This window comes from Diabrotica undecimpunctata, chromosome 7 (genome assembly GCF_040954645.1).
Source record: "Diabrotica undecimpunctata isolate CICGRU chromosome 7, icDiaUnde3, whole genome shotgun sequence".
In the NCBI taxonomy this organism is placed as follows: Eukaryota; Metazoa; Arthropoda; class Insecta; order Coleoptera; family Chrysomelidae; genus Diabrotica; species Diabrotica undecimpunctata.
In genome coordinates, this window is record NC_092809.1 from 130,156,968 (window position 1) to 130,174,511 (window position 17,544).

Below are 17,544 nucleotides of genomic sequence, written 5' to 3' on the forward strand. Positions count from 1 at the left end.
ATATTTTCTTTGAAAGCAATGAGAGAATAGTAATTTATAGAGTAAATCAAAAAACTAAAAGAAGAGAATGAAGAACTACAAAGAAAATAATGAGAAATTAAAGAAACACGAAAAGAAAAATTGGACATGACACAAAAATTAAATTAATTTAAAAAATTTAAAAAAAAGTTAAAGTAAAAAATTAAAATAAAAATTAACTTGAATTTGAACTCTTTTAGAATCTGCGACACTTTTGATGAAATGTCCCAAAAGGCGAGTGGCAATCCAGATACTGTTGCTGAAATTGTTGAATTACAAGCATATGTTATTGAATGTAGAGATGTTACAATGTACAATTTAAGAGACAAAATTCGAAAAACTGCCGAATATGTTCTCTTCTTAATGGATTATGCTCATCTTTCTAGTAAGTATATATTGTCATATTTAGGTTATTGGACACGCATCTTTTCAGCACGAAACCTTCAATTAATATTTTTATCTTTCTAAATACACGCGCAAAAACTCCTACAAGTTTACTATACCAAAGAACACAAATAAAAATCACACCATCATTTCACAGTTGGCGACTGATAAAAATTTCCACCAAAATTGATGTTCCTCCGACAAAAATTTGTAACATGCATGGATTTGGCCTAAAAACCGTCCAAAGACCACCAAAACTGTTTTCGATGTTGTAAAAAATGAAGGCAGGGATGCTCAAAAGGACATAAGCAATAGAATAGAATAAGTTAGTTGATTAAGGTTGCAAACAACGATGTTTTTAAACAGATAAACAGTGTTTGAGATCCATATATCAAAGCAGACTCGCCGTAGCACTTCAATACTCTTAGACGTGTGGTGAATGACACATTTTTACTGCACAGTACAGAACATCAGTTAATAAAGCTTTTTCGTGCAAGTTCTATTCTGTTTGAAATTTCCTCGTCACTTTCAACCCTGCAGTCAATCTAATTCAATCCAGTCACAGCCAATTTATAGTTCGGCAAAAGACTTAAATTATCCTCAATCTACCTTAGTTATCCTTAAGTCTGCCTCAGCCCTGTTTAGTCGTCCTTAACTTTTCAGTACACGCGCCTCAAAAAGTTCCATTAGTACACGCGGCGGACTGTGAGTCCGCATATTAAAATAGCAAGTATAAAACGGACTAAAAAATTCTTCTGATAATATCAAACCAGTATTACTATATGGAGTTGAAGCCTGGACACTGACGCAAGCCACTGAAAAACGAATCGAAGCCTTCGAGATGTGGATATACAGAAGGATACTAAAAATATCTTATGTGGACCATGTCACCAACGTTGAGGCCCTACAGCGCATGACAAAAGAAAAAGAAGTGCTTAATTTAATTAAACAACGTAAGCTTGAGTACCTCGGCCACGTGATGCGGAACGAAGAAAAATATCGAATTCTTCAACTTGTTATGCAGGGTAAAGTATTTGGCAGAAGAGGACCGGGACGCCGTCGTATCTCGTGGTTGAAAAATCTCCGACAATGGTTTGGGATGACCTCAGCGGAGCTATTTCGCAGAGCAGTCAACAAAACCATGATAGCCTTGATGATCGCCAACATCCGGACCGGATAAGGCACTGAAGAAGAAGATAATATCAAGTTCGTTTCCGATTTGGTTTAATGGTAAATTAAGGAAGTTGATATATTTAAAAAAGAAAATACATAAGCAGTATAAATTATTTGGTAGAAGGGATGATTATTTAAGATTTTCTCAGTTAAGAAATGAATGTAAACAAGTCTCCTCTCAATGCTATAGTAACTATTTGAATAATATTGAGAATGGGATTCTATCTAATCCTCGACATTTTTGGAAGTATATCAGTAATAAACGTAAAAGTTATAATCTGCCATCTAATATGTTCTACGGTGATAGTACAAGTGATAATGCTCAAGACGTAGTTAATCTATTTGGTAAGTTTTTCTCAACTACATATTCTAATTCTAAAATTAATCAAACCCCAATTTTTAACTATCAGCAGAGTGTAAATGAGGTCTCTGACATAATTGATAGTGTTTTAAAGATGCCTTGGAACTTATCGCTTGGACCAGATTGTTTGCCAGCTTATGTTCTCAAGCATTAAATTTTTAATCTTTTAAAACCTATCTGCTACTTATTTAATTCCTCATTGAGTACCGGCATCTTTCCTGATCTTTGGAAGACTAGTTATTTAACACCAATTTTCAAATCTGGTAATAAAAATGATGTTGAAAATTATCGAGCGGTTTGTAACCAATCTGTATTAAAATCGGTAAGATAGTTTCGAAACAAATTCAGATTTCTGCTTTAATCTGGAGCCTTCTAAAAATTGCAAGACATGACCAGACGATGATAAAGATGTTAAAGAAGACATGGGGAATCTAAAATTTGCATTCCACGACATGTCTATTCATCTAGGCAGAAATCCTAACGAATTTGTTTCTCGTACTCATACAGAGTAGATCCGAATAAAATGAAAAAGACAGAAAATATTTTATTTCACGTTCAAAGCGTCTATGTATCTATTGATACGTATTTCGACTTAAAAAGTCTCATCAGAATAGTTATTCATAGCCGTTCTTAACGTGAAAAATAAAATTCTCTGTCTTATTAGAAGTAACAATAACATGACTTCGTTATGGACGCAATAGCGACATCTGATAGAAAAATCGGTAAGATAGTTTCGAAACAAATTCAGATTTCTGCTTTAATCTGGAGCCTTCTAAAAATTGCAAGACATGACCAGACGATGATAAAGATGTTAAAGAAGACATGGGGAATCTAAAATTTGCATTCCACGACATGTCTATTCATCTAGGCAGAAATCCTAACGAATTTGTTTCTCGTACTCATACAGAGTAGATCCGAATAAAATGAAAAAGACAGAAAATATTTTATTTCACGTTCAAAGCGTCTATGTATCTATTGATACGTATTTCGACTTAAAAAGTCTCATCAGAATAGTTATTCATAGCCGTTCTTAACGTGAAAAATAAAATTCTCTGTCTTATTAGAAGTAACAATAACATGACTTCGTTATGGACGCAATAGCGACATCTGATAGAAAAATCGGTAAGATAGTTTCGAAACAAATTCAGATTTCTGCTTTAATCTGGAACCTTCTAAAAATTGCAAGACATGACCAGACGATGATAAAGATGTTAAAGAAGACATGGGGAATCTAAAATTTGCATTCCACGACATGTCTATTCATCTAGGCAGAAATCCTAACGAATTTGTTTCTCGTACTCATACAGAGTAGATCCGAATAAAATGAAAAAGACAGAAAATATTTTATTTCACGTTCAAAGATGTCGCTGTTTCTATCAGATATCGCTATTGCGTCCATAACGAAGTCATGTTATTGTTACTTCTAATAAGACAGAGAATTTTATTTTTCACGTTAAGAACGGCTATGAATAACTATTCTGATGAGACTTTTTAAGTCGAAATACGTATCAATAGATACATAGACGCTTTGAACGTGAAATAAAAAAAAATAAAATATTTTCTGTCTTTTTCATTTTATTCGGATCTACTCTGTATGAGTACGAGAAACAAATTCGTTAGGATTTCTGCCTAGATGAATAGACATGTCGTGGAATGCAAATTTTAGATTCCCCATGTCTTCTTTAACATCTTTATCATCGTCTGGTCATGTCTTGCAATTTTTAGAAGGCTCCAGATTAAAGCAGAAATCTGAATTTGTTTCGAAACTATCTTACCGATTTTTCTATCAGATGTCGCTATTGCGTCCATAACGAAGTCATGTTATTGTTACTTCTAATAAGACAGAGAATTTTATTTTTCACGTTAAGAACGGCTATGAATAACTATTCTGATGAGACTTTTTAAGTCGAAATACGTATCAATAGATACATAGACGCTTTGAACGTGAAATAAAATATTTTCTGTCTTTTTCATTTTATTCGGATCTACTCTGTATGAGTACGAGAAACAAATTCGTTAGGATTTCTGCCTAGATGAATAGACATGTCGTGGAATGCAAATTTTAGATTCCCCATGTCTTCTTTAACATCTTTATCATCGTCTGGTCATGTCTTGCAATTTTTAGAAGGCTCCAGATTAAAGCAGAAATCTGAATTTGTTTCGAAACTATCTTACCGATTTTTCTATCAGATGTCGCTATTGCGTCCATAACGAAGTCATGTTATTGTTACTTCTAATAAGACAGAGAATTTTATTTTTCACGTTAAGAACGGCTATGAATAACTATTCTGATGAGACTTTTTAAGTCGAAATACGTATCAATAGATACATAGACGCTTTGAACGTGAAATAAAATATTTTCTGTCTTTTTCATTTCAATCTGTATTACTAAAACTTTTCGAGTGCCTTGTAAATAACTTTTTGACATGGAATTGTAAAGATTTAATTGATGTTGGAAAAATAAAAAAATATATATATATCTAATTTAATAGTTATTAATAGTATTAGTATTTAGTATAGCATAAAAACAAACAAAAACGCTCACCAAAATATATATGTAAGTACCTGTATAATATATGTGTGAATTACTATTGTAAATCATTATTATCAAATAGGTTATAAATATAATGAGTATAAGAGATATAATTATAAGAGTAATTTTAGTTCGGCTAATGGATTAAGTCCACAGTCAAAAAAAACCAACAGCACACACAACATGGCTTTTCTAAGGGTAAGTCTACATGCACGAACTTAATATTGTATACGAATTTTATAGCTAATTCAGTGGAAAAGAAGGGTCAGGTTGACGCTATCTACACATACTTCTCAAAAGCCTTCGATAGAGTTAACCGTGATCTGCTTATTGCTAAATTAAATGGCTATGGATTTGGAGGTAAAATAATTGAGTGGATAGGTAGTTATATATCTGGTAGATGTCAGTATGTTAAATATGGAAATTGTTTATCTCAACGAGTATCTGTAACCTCAGGAGTTCCTCAGGGGTCTCATATTGGACCTCTCTTATTTAATATATTTGTTAATGATATATCCTCAGTGATTAAAAATAGTAAATTTCTAATGTTTGCTGATGACCTTAAAATATTTCGAATAATTAATGACCTAGTTGATGCCTCTTTGTTACAGAATGACATTAAAAGCTTAGCTAGTTGGTGTGAGGTAAACATGCTATACTTAAATATACAAAAATGTTTTAAAATTACTTTTGGAAGAACAAGAAAGTTTGTAAATTATGATTATTGTATAAATAATGTACCTTTAGAGGCACGTCATAATATTAAACATTTAGGTATAAATTTTGATTCTAAACTAACTTTTAAATATCACATTAACGAAATCAGCTAAAGCTTTAAAAATGTTGGGATTTATTCTTAGAAACTGTAATCAGTTTTCAGTACAAAATTTAAAAATGTTATACTGTAGTTTAGTTCGATCAGTTTTGGAGTATGGTTCTCTCAGTTGGTCTCCTTCATATAACAGTGACATCTACAGTATCGAGAGAGTTCAAAATAAATTCTTGAGGGTATGTGCTTACAAAATTGGTTTTATTAGACATCAATACACATATGATGATATACTGTCGATACTAAATATCTCATCACTACATGATAGAAGATGTCAAGCGGATTTATGTTTCCTTTTTAAAATTATAAATGGATATGTTCAAAATCCAGAGTTACTAAGTTTAATAAATTTTAATGTTAATACTAGAAGAACTCGTAACACTGAGATTTTCAACATTCCATTCCACACTACGAATTATGGCCAAAATGAACCCATTACAAGAATTTTACGAACTGCCAATGAGCACAGCAATAGTTTAGAGTTATTTGGAATATCTACAGCAACATTTAAGAAATCATTTGAGAGATTTTGAGCATTATTTAATAACTTAAGCTACTACTTTAATTGAATTTTGTTTGATTTTAATTTTGGTTTGTTTTTTATTAACGCAACCTATAATATAAGCTTTGTAAAGGTTGACGTCATATTTCTGTAAAAATGGTATATCCGTTAATTAAATAAATAAATAAATATAAAATTAAGTACTATCACAAACACTTATTTATTAATTATTTTGCATGTTATACACATTCATTACAAATATGTGTGTAATGTTGTGAGCACATATATTTTCTACATTTAACACATGAATACTTGGTCAGACGGTTCTTTTTCTGTCGCATTAACTGCAGCGTCCCATTTGTTGGCCAATATTACCAGGAGGTGGTAGTAGATCTGTGGATTCAGCCATTTCTGTAATTCTTAATTTCATTGATAATGCAAACAAGAACGAGTAGCACGAGCACGAAGATGATTATCAACCAATTATCTAGCTAAAGTTTGTTACAAAATCTTCTGCTGATTACATTATCGGGATTGTTGCAATGAAAAATGACATTTGCATTAATACCTGCAATATTTAGCATCGAATACAAAACTACCATTGACCATCTCCTGGTATTTTTGGCAAGGTTATATGCAGCACACGCTCGTCCATTGACCATCTCCTGGTATTTTTTGCAAGGTTATATGCAGCACACGCTCGTCCATTGACCATCTCCTGGTATTTTTTGCAAGGTTATATGCAGCACACGCTCGTCCACGGTATCAACACCCCCTTTAGTATTATGATTTCGGGTTTACCTAGTTTCATCTAGTTTATTATCATAATGAAGACAGGATAACAGTAGGACGTTTTTATTTTGCTTGGGTTTGTAGTACACAAGAGTGGTATTTTGTCGAAAGCCAAATTAGCTACTGTTAACTAACCGCGACTTTCGGGGGTTGATAAACTCAGGTGGTAATTTTGTTTTGTTTTTACGAATTGTACCAACTAACGTCAGCTTTTTCGCGTACATTGACTCTAACAGATTCGTACTTGTGAAGCAGTTATCGGTAGTAATATTCCTTCCTGATCCATATATGCGTTCATATAATCTCAAGACTAGCGCAGTGGGAGAGTTGCATAAGGGCCATCAGGTTGCTGCCCTACATAGACTTTAAGATTTGAAGTACAGTAAAACTTGGCATCAACTAAGGCGAAAATTTTAATCTCATATTTATTAGGTTTATTTGGAATTTATTGCCTAAATGAACAACGCCCTCGAAACGATTCCAGTTTCTCATCTACTGTTACCAAATGAAAAGGACTGTAAGCAGTTTTGCAGTTCGTAACGAAGGCATCAAATATTTTCCGTATGGGTGCTAACTTGTCCATCTTCTTGCGTTCTTCGCAAGTTTCAGAATTGTCGAATCTTAAGTGCCGAAAAAGAAATTGAAACCTGTTTAGAGACATCAAGTCGAAATAACTTCAGCCCTGTTCCTTGGGTATTGTATAAGTCTCGTAAATTTAAGCGGTTTGATTTTAAGGCGCCGGATAATTACAACAATCCAATTAGTGCTTGAAGCTCGCACATGTCCGTCGGTGGTGTATCTCTTTTACGAGAATAATTGGCTGCAGTAGAAGCAATATGCTGATTTGTATTTTCGACAATAATTTGTAACATATCTGTATTCAAAAAGTATTTCCAGATTTCAAGTAGATCTCTCAATATTTTAGTTGAAGTTTTTGGACCAGGTAAATGTTTCAATAAATTTACAGATCGGATTTTAACAATCTTTTATAAAGCGCCTTTTTTTTCCACTTAGTAGATTTGTTTTTGCCAATAAAAAATGCTTCTGTGTCAGGAAATGCTTCCACTTTAATATCCGAAATATCTTGTTCGCTCTCTGAATTATTACTTCTTTCTTCTACATAATCTTCTTCTTGGCGATCATATTATCATAGAAAGGTTTTTTTTCATCATCATCTAATGATGCTTCCTCCATCAACTTTTGAAGGCGGTTCTACTCTGATTTGTAAGACCCCCTTCTGGAAAAAATAAACGTAGTCAAAAATTGCGTTAACTTCTAATTATATACAAAGATTATTTGTTTATAAAAAGAAGTTATTTTGATTGTAAGATTATACAGAAAAAATATTAATTTACACATGAATATTATGTCTAATGAATATTATGTCAATGGTAAGAAGCATAGAAAGGCGACGTATAACCGGGCTAAATAATTTGAGACAACAATACAACTGTAAATATGTTGAGCTATTTAGAGCGGCTTTATCAAAGGTGAAGATAGCCTTAATGATAGCCAACCTTCTAAAAGGAGAGGGCACTTAAAGAATAAGATATTATCTTACCTATGTGCACATGGCTATATGTTTTGATTTTATCTATTCTAATGTCATCTTGAACTTAATTCCTCTATGTATATCTTCTGCTTATTATATGGATCTTAAATTTGCTATGATTGAGGAATAAAAGATTTTTTGAAATAAACTTCTTTTTCTACATTTTAGCTGAAGATATCCAACTCAATACTCGTGTATTCCTTTGGCCCAAAGACATGGAACTCGTTATAGAAATAGCCATTCAACGACTAAATATGAAAAGAGATCAAGCAGAAACGAATCTAAAAAATAGAAGAACGGCTTTTGATGCACGATTAAGAAAACATGAAAAAATGCTTATTGCTTTCAAAAAGAAAGATCCTCCTATTCTTACCATGGAAGAAATGGAAGAAAGCGTAGGTGCTGTAGAAATAATAGTACAACGACTGGCTGAAGATAAAGCAGAAGCTGAGCAGATAAACGAAGAAGAACAGGTAATTTAAATTAAATTTGAACAATTATAATATATTATTTCTACTATAGTACTCACTGTTCTGTAGTCTTCACCTGCTTATGTAAGACATTCCCTACAGACAGTGTCTGTGTAATGTATATAGAGACAAATTTTAACGAAAAATAAATCTGGTTTTCGTTTTTTTAGTTACTAGATATGGATCCATCACCGTTTATGAATTTGTATAAAATGTTACAAGTCGTTGATCCTTATGACAAATTATGGCACACTGTCTACGACTTTCATAAAAATTACGATTTATGGTAAGACTACTTGATTTTATATTTAACAATTTGCCTTATGTATAGTACAGCAAACAAGAACTGGCTGATCATCTGATCATTTTGAGCATAAATAGTAAATAAAGTTTTATGAGAGAGAGAGAGAGAGAGAGAGAGAGAGAGAGAGAGAGAGAGAGAGAGAGAGAGAGAGAGAGAGAGAGAGAGAGAGAGAGAGATAGAATAGGCTTCTAGTCATGCTTGTTCCTGTGAAAGAAAATACATTTTTCTTTAACAGGTTAAGTGCCACCATATTGAAAATTTTAATTTTCATTGGAAGATCACTGTTTTTTTAAAGTATTTCTATTACTTTCTTTAATTTTTCTAAATGTGAGTCCACGTTGGAGTTTCGCGGCCACCAGCAAGATTTTTATCACAAAATGCCTATAAGAGTCCAACGTGGCATCACGCTTTGACTTGTCTATTCCTGTTGATAACGTGTCGGCAAATCTAACAGGCGAAGGCGCTGTCACCGTGGCTTACGTTTTTCTTGTCAGTACTTAGATTAGAACGTTATAATGTAGTCGAAAAAGAACAACAAAAACTTGAAATGGATGAGTTTGGCGACACGTATCTTTCGGATAAGTACAAAATAACTGATTCCAGTGACAGTGAAAATGAATAAAGAAAGAGAATATACGAATTTCGGAGAACATGTTGATGCTGCTATAGAATCTGTCATTGCTCAACATTCTGAAATGTCCGAACAGAAAATTTTAGAAGAACCAATAGTATCCAATGCAATGAATGAAGCTATTGTCTGGGGACCGGTCAACAGCGAAAGTTTACAGAAATTTACATTTGAGGACTATAATTCTGTTGGTTTTCATACCCAATTATATGAAAACTTCTACACAAATCTCCCTTTCAATTCTACGAATATTTTGTAGACGATGGTCTTTTATCTTCTTCTTTTTTTGCCTATTCGTTTCGAATATTGGCGATTATTCTTGCTATAATTATTTTATTAACTGATGCTTTAAATAGATTAGTTGTTTTTGTGGAGAACCATTTTCTCAGGTTTTTTAACCATGATATTCTTCTTTTCCCAATTGCTCGCTTTCCGAATACTTTGCCTCGAAGGATTATTTTCAGTAATCTGTATTTAGTGCCATTATAGTAGCATTACTAATGTGCTGACATTTGTGTTAGTGAGTAAACAAGACCTGATGCGATTAAAAGACAATGAAAATTATATGTATATTTGTTTTGTTTCGGATCATTTCCGTTATACATAATTATTATAATTTCTATTTTTTTTTAAATATAATCAAATATTTCGTTCTAGGTATTATGGTCCTTTCCAAGGCCTCGACGCCGACGAAATTACAGATTATACCGAAGACTGTTGGAGAACTTTGTATAAACTATCAAAAACCTTCAGTGATAATCCAGGTGCGAAAAGAATAGCCGAAATGGTTCGAGCAAAAGTCGAGAAGTTTAAGCAATTTCTACCTGTTTTGCAAACAATTTGCAATAAAGGATTGCAAAAGAGACATTGGGATAAGGTAAATTATATATCGCATTAAATATTTTGTTAAAACAATTGGAATATTCTATCAAATAAAAAAAATGCATTAGTTCTTAATTTAAAGTCTCGCTACCAGTTTTAAAATACTCCAATACACTTAGCGCCATCTATTAAACTACCTAAGAAATGAATTAGTTGGTACTTTAAACAGCTGATAGATGGAGCAACATTTTGTCAATTATTTACATGGAGCAGTTTAATTTCTGTTATTTGTTGCATTGCAGTTGTGGTCTTATTAATAATTATTTGGAATAATTGAATCATTGATTTTTTTATATTATATATTATTGACAATTTGCAGAATTGTTCGCAGGTTTATCTCATGTGGATGAAATTTAACATTTTTCATTTATTATTATGTATATATATTGTACTGATCCGTTATGATTTTCTGTTAACGATGTCTCAAAAATCAATGATCGCAGAGTTTGATCTAGTTTTCGCATTGTATATCATGATAAATCGATTATATTCATTACAGCCGTCTTGTGATTGTTGATTATGTCTCAATTCCAATTAATTACTATTTAAATGGGAATAAGCCACAATTAAAGGTTAAAATACGTTTATTGACGTTTCAATTTCCACTTCGGAAATCGTTCTCAAAATACAAACATTGTATTCCCTTTTTTTTAATTAATTACATTTATCACGAAGAGACTCGTAAAAATGTTGTAATGAGCTATACAAAGATGTAAGTCCATATTTGCATGTAAGTCCATATTTACGCTTTGTAAAGATTTACTCGCTAGGTCAGTTCTTTCCAGTACTTCGAACCAAAATTCAACATAAATACCAAATTCTAACGTAGCCATCTTTTCGTGTAAATTGTTTGCTTGACAGCGTACTGGCATCTTCTCGTCATCGTAAGCGGATAACTCTAAAAGTGCTTGCTTTATATCTTGATAGCATAAATTAAGAGCTTTTAATGCATTAAATCGTCCTGACCATCGAGTCACATTAACTCTTTTTGGAACAAATGTTGTATGGCCACAATTTTTCAATAGATCAGTGAGTCGTTTCCATCTGTAAGTTGAAGCTGAGAAAAAAACATAGATTTCTTCAGCAACTAAAAAAAAAAGAAGTACTTTCCATAGTGCATTCTGCTGCATGCTGCACAATCAAATTTAGGGAATGGGCTGCACATGGTACGTATTTTGCCAAACGATTTTATTCGGGCTTGGAGACCGCTATAAACGCCAGACATGTTATTCGCATTGTCATACGATTGTCCCCTGCAGTCATCGATATTTATATTCAGGTTGGACAAATTTTTTACAATGCTGGCTTCCATATCTTCGGCTTTGTGGCCAGTGTTGTCTAAAAACTGTATGAACCTCTCGACAGGTGTTCCGGTGTCTGAGCAATACCTAATAATGAATGTCAGTTGATCTGTACGTGTTATATCAGACGTAGAGTCAACACTGATTGAATAATATTTGCCACAATGAATTTATTTTACAATTTCTTCTAATATGTGGTCCGAAAGCAATTGCAAAAATTCAAAACAAATTGTTTTTGATAAATAAGATACTGAACCACAGCCTTTTGAAGCATATTTTTCAATATGTTCTTTTAAAAGAGGATCATATTCCGCCAACAACTCTAGTAATCTAAGGTAATTGCAATTGCTAGTCGAACCAAATTTTTCGTCGGTTCCTCTAAAAGGTAGTCCCCTACTAGCTAAGAATTTTATGACACAAACGACTCTTTATAATATGTTTCGCCAATATGTGGTCTCATGTTCAATCTGTTGCCGCAGAGAATCATCGATCTTTCTCATACCTACTCAATGAATTTCTTGAAATAAAATTTTTAAGATGTTCTAAATGAACGACTGATCTTTCATGACTGTCACATTTTTCTTTAGCCTTTTTCCAGTCGTCAAATCCAGTAAAAAAGGAAAAAGTGCAATTTTCGCTTGAAAAGAGTCGACAATATAAGCAAAATAAAGAGCCTGTGCTTTTGGAATAAACTAACCAGTCACGCCGAATTTTTTCACCATTCTTTAAAACCTTATAAAATAGTGATTTAGTGCAGTACCTGTTTTGTTTCCCTATTTTTCTTTTTGAATATTCAAAGTCTAAAGAATTAAGATCCTGTGTTTTGAATTCTTTCAGCACTTCATCTACACAATTTCTTGGCCAGAATTTTGGATCTTGTAAATCAACTCGATTAACACCACTTTCGACTAGAATTTGACGTTCAGAACTCTTTTCAGGATGTAACTCGTTATCACAAAGTGATATTTGACTGAGACTGCATTTCTTTCTATCCAGTTCTTCGAATCCTGTTATTGGAGCATCAAGGTGGGCATCATGTTCAGATGAGCTGTTCAGGGATTCTGTTTGGTCACTTAAAGAATTATTTTCGGATTCGATAAATCGTTTTTTACTGTTTTAGCTTTGAGTTTTTTGGCGTTTTTTGTTTGAAGTTCAATTTTTTCTGGAGTGTCTGTTGGAATGAAACTTTTTCCGCGTTTTCTGTTCTGCACTCGCTTTCTTGGAGCGGCTTTGAGCTAGCCTCCAAACTCTTGAGGGCTCGAAAACGATTTCGTTGTCATGACGGTTGCTTCAGAATCATGGTCAATAGTGTTGTATCACAGTATCAAGATTCGAAGTATGATCCTTTTCCCCATGTTTGTCATTTGTGCAGGAATCTGATACTAGAGATTCAACAGTACCATTTGAAGATGTTGACTGTTCAGGCCGATCTGTGACAGAACTAGAAAGAAAATCTTCTTCTGCAAAAACGTCTCTGATGTTATATTAATCGGAGTAATTGAATGCTGAAATGCACTCGTAATACATTCTGCTATATCGTATGTATATGGTCATTGAAACTTCGGGGTGCTGCATGAGCCAAGAGTTGAGTCGAACCATGAGCCAGCTCTATTAAAATAAACGCTAACGGTTGTAGTTTCTTACTGCAATGGGGCGGAAAGGTTAAAATAGTCACTCCATTGGATTTGGCTAAATCCACACATTCAATGGAAAGATGACTTTCGTGGTTATCGAACAACGGGAATGTGGGATTTTCGATTGAGAAATTTGTATAGTTTATGAAATGACGCATAACTTCCACAAACTACTCGCTGTTTATCCAGTCCGAAGGTGTTGCAAGTTCCAAACTACCAGTTGGTGCATTACGACGCATATACGATTTAAAATAAGCCCTATGAAATATAATCGCTGGTGGAATCGTGTTTCCTGAAGCACTTATGAAGCAGCAGGTCGTTACTAAAGACCCTCTTTCGACACTAGTTGCTTGACTCATTTGTTTAACTCGTTTGCAAGCGATCACTTTTTTTGGTTTTTGAACAGTTGTTTCAGTTTCATCTAAATTCCATATTCTAGAGCCATCGGCAAAGCTTTCGTGCCTGTTCAAGAATTGTGCAATTTATCAAAGAAAATTGACACATTATGTTTATTGAAAGATGTAGCACGCGAGAGACTACATCCTTCTGGTTGTCTGATGCTCAGGTTAGGTGATTGTTTTAAAAATCCTCTCCTCTATTCTAAGACGGCAGCTCTATTTTTTGACCAATTATTCGCAATCCGAATATTATTTTTTTGAGCCATTTCGTACGCTAAAAGGCGACATTCAAGTGTTGTTAGGCCGAAGTTCATTTTTGAGCACATTCCGAGGTATTCTGCCAGTGCAAATTCTTGTTCTTTCGAGACAGTTTGGCGGCATTTATAGAAAGGTCTCATTTTCACTTCGGTATCAAGGTTATTCCTTTGTTTTTTCAAGTATCTGAAATAGTAAGATTGTTGTTTATTGAGAAAATAAAATCTTTTGCGTGAAACCTAATCGATCCTCATTTCCTTTACAATCCAAATAATGTTTATAATCCTTCTAGTAATTTCATTGAGTTAATATTAAATTGGTCTATGTATGTTTTGGCGCATATTTACTAGCATGATAAAATTTGAGAAGAGTTAGTTATACAAAATCAAGAACATAATTTTCAGATCTCCGAAATTGTCGGTGTGCCTTTAGCGATAACTGAAGATTCTACTTTAAGTGATATGATTGATGCTGGTTTGCCTAAATTTACTACTCAGCTGGAAGAAATCAACGCAGGAGCTACCAAAGAACATGCTCTACAGGTTAATTTGGCGAAGATGAAGGAAGAGTGGGTCGATATACGATTCGAACTGACACCTTACAGGTAACACTTTATTTTAGTTTTAATTAGTTGCAGTAGCGAAGTTAATTATCTGTACTCTAGTATTTTTTAGTGGTGTACCTACTATTATAGATAATAATAAGTACCAGTCTACTTGATAAAACTTACATTTTCAGAGAAACCGGTGTTAATATATTAACAGCTGTAGATGATATACAAGTAATGATGGACGACCACATCCTAAAGGCTCAAACGATGAGAGGTTCTCCCTACGTAAAGGCATTTGAAGACGAGATGGCTGCTTGGGAAGAAAAGTTGCTTTCCATGCAGGATATTTTAGAGCAATGGCTCATTGTAAGTATTAAATATTTAAATCTTGAATATGTTGCCTGTGCGAGTCCATTTCAAATAGGTAAAAAGAAATAAGAATAAGACTTACTCACAATCTATTTAATTCTACCACCAACGACCGGTTTCGCATACTATAATTTGCTATGCATCTTCAGGTCAACGGATCTACATGGTAAACTAAATGCTGAAAATATAATAACCCGTATTGGGGTACTATCTGGTGAAGAATATTATGCCAATATTATGTGTGTGTGATTATTAAATAATAATTTAAATTGATTAAATGCAAATAAAGTGAAAAATGATTTAGTAAAATTGAAACTAAATAATAATACTTACATGCCGATACAAGGAATATTATTAAATGTTTGAGAAAACATAGTTTAAAAAATCCGTTATTAGTTTACCATGTAAAAATACCTAATATTGCTTATTAAATTATAATTATTTTGACATTGTTTTCCTTTCATTTTTCATTGTTCAATTTCATATATATCGTGTTTTTTGTTACTTTTACTTATTATAACGTTTTATCACTTTTTTTAAAAAGATTTATTTTTTATATTCGATTTATTGCAACGTTCTATTACAGTGTCAGGCTACTTGGATGTACCTGGAACCCATATTTGGATCTGAAGATATAATGCGACAAATGCCAACGGAAGCTAGAAACTTCAAATTGGTAGATAGAGTATGGAGAGCTATTCAAAATAATACGATGAAAGACACACGTGTTTTGATAGCCACTGACTATAAAAACATGCTCACTTTGCTCAGAGAAAACAATAAAATGTTGGATGAGATTCAAAAAGGATTGAACGACTATTTAGAGAAGAAACGTCTGTTCTTTCCGCGGTTTGTATATATTTTATTTATTAAAACCACATTATAACCTGATATGCTTCTAGGTTCTTCTTTTTATCCAATGATGAACTACTTGAAATACTTTCTGAAACCAAAGATCCATTACGTGTCCAACCACATCTTAAGAAGTGCTTTGAAGGTATTCATCAACTGGAGTTTACAAGAGACGAAGAAGTTATTGGTATGATCAGTGTAGAAAGGGAAAAAGTACCGTTAAGTGAGAAAATTGTGCCAGCAGACGCCAAGGTAAGAATTATTGGTAACTAAATTTAGAATCATGAAATTGCTGCTTCTGGCGAAAATGCTATGGTGACAATTGTAAAAAGTAGAGATATCAGAAATAGATAACATGTTATAGAACGGAGGCTTCATTTGCTTCCGGAATATTTTACCTCAGTGGATACTATCATTTCAGTATAATTTTTGTGATGTTGAAGAATGAATTTTCTTTTTTATGATTTTCTTTGCATCGATGTAATGTTCGGTTGTTAGTGGCTGTGCGGGCACACAGAGAAAGGGCAAACGATGACGGCGAAATTGTTACATACTTAGTTTATATATTACTTGCAAAAGTACTTTTAAGATTCTGATCTTTTTGAGTAAGTGGCCAAGTTTCCATTCCTTATATTAAAATTGGTCTTTTTAGACTTTTACACATTTTACTTTTTGTACTTCGTGAGATATTCCTTGATTTTAGTTGTTTTTATAGACCAAAGTAGCATAGATTTCGTTTTATATCAGTTTTTGGATCGATAAGAGAGCCAAGATATAAAAATCTATGAACAGCTACGTTGGTTTGTTTATGTGTAATGAGGCTTTGTACCCCTATTTGAGGAATTTCTGGTATAACCTAATATTCTAGTATCTATTTTTTTTCTGTATGTATATTACAAATAACATAACTGTTAAGGCTTTCTGTAGCTTTAAAAATGCTTTTAACTTCAGATTCACTTTTCCGTATGTCGATATTATCTGCATATTAAATAATTTGGATGCTTTAATTAAATATTGTGCCGATGGTACTGATTTCACAAGTTTGTATAACGTTTTCCAGAACTAAATTAAACAGAATACAAAAGAGCGCGATCTAGTCGAACGCCATTATGAATTGTGATTTTGCGAGACAGTTTTCCACCTGATCGAAGTCTGCTTTCACATTTTCGGCAGTTAATTTTCTTAAGTTATTCTAAACTCTTAAAGTGTATAGGAAAGGGTTTATGCTGTCATCAGCAGATGTAAAATCGGTATCAAAGATACAGTATATGTCAATACCCCATTCCTTTGTCTTTTCCAGAAATTGTGTCAACGTGGATATTTGATATAAAGTTTACTTTTCTGCACGAAAAGGAGTTTGATATTTTTTTCTATTATATTCCTATTATATTTGCTATTATATTATAGGATGTATATTTTATAATTATTGTAGGGTATGGTGGAAAAATGGTTAGTGCAGGTAGAAAGAGTAATGATTCAATCAGTCAAAGACGTTATGAGGGACTCTATACACAACTATCCAGTTGTTGATAGACCTACATGGATTCTTAATTGGCCCGGTCAAATTGTGCAGTGTGTCGATTGTATAATGTGGACCACTGAAGTTACAGATGCAATTTTTGGCGGAGCTTTAGAACAACAGGAACATCTTTGCACTCATCAAATAGAACAGAGTGTTAAAATGGTACAAGGAAAATTGAGAGCAAATACCCAAGTTACTGTTGAAGCTCTTATTGTTATCGATGTTCATGGTAAGT

At 33.2% G+C, this 17,544-nt stretch overlaps 1 protein-coding gene across 3 annotated transcripts in view; it reads left to right on the forward strand.

Moving 5' to 3' along the window:
• Dnah3 (dynein heavy chain 3, axonemal) overlaps nucleotides 1-17,544 on the forward strand; it is a 547,435-nt gene that overhangs the window by 442,207 nt on the left and 87,684 nt on the right. For all 3 annotated transcript variants that reach the window (XM_072538195.1, XM_072538196.1, XM_072538197.1), the window contains 9 exons: nucleotides 219-403; nucleotides 8,313-8,617; nucleotides 8,785-8,900; nucleotides 10,204-10,423; nucleotides 14,421-14,620; nucleotides 14,755-14,932; nucleotides 15,522-15,784; nucleotides 15,838-16,039; nucleotides 17,220-17,538. In XM_072538195.1, the coding sequence (XP_072394296.1) occupies nucleotides 219-403; nucleotides 8,313-8,617; nucleotides 8,785-8,900; nucleotides 10,204-10,423; nucleotides 14,421-14,620; nucleotides 14,755-14,932; nucleotides 15,522-15,784; nucleotides 15,838-16,039; nucleotides 17,220-17,538 (1,988 nt within the window). The remainder of the gene's footprint in view (nucleotides 1-218; nucleotides 404-8,312; nucleotides 8,618-8,784; nucleotides 8,901-10,203; nucleotides 10,424-14,420; nucleotides 14,621-14,754; nucleotides 14,933-15,521; nucleotides 15,785-15,837; nucleotides 16,040-17,219; nucleotides 17,539-17,544) is intronic.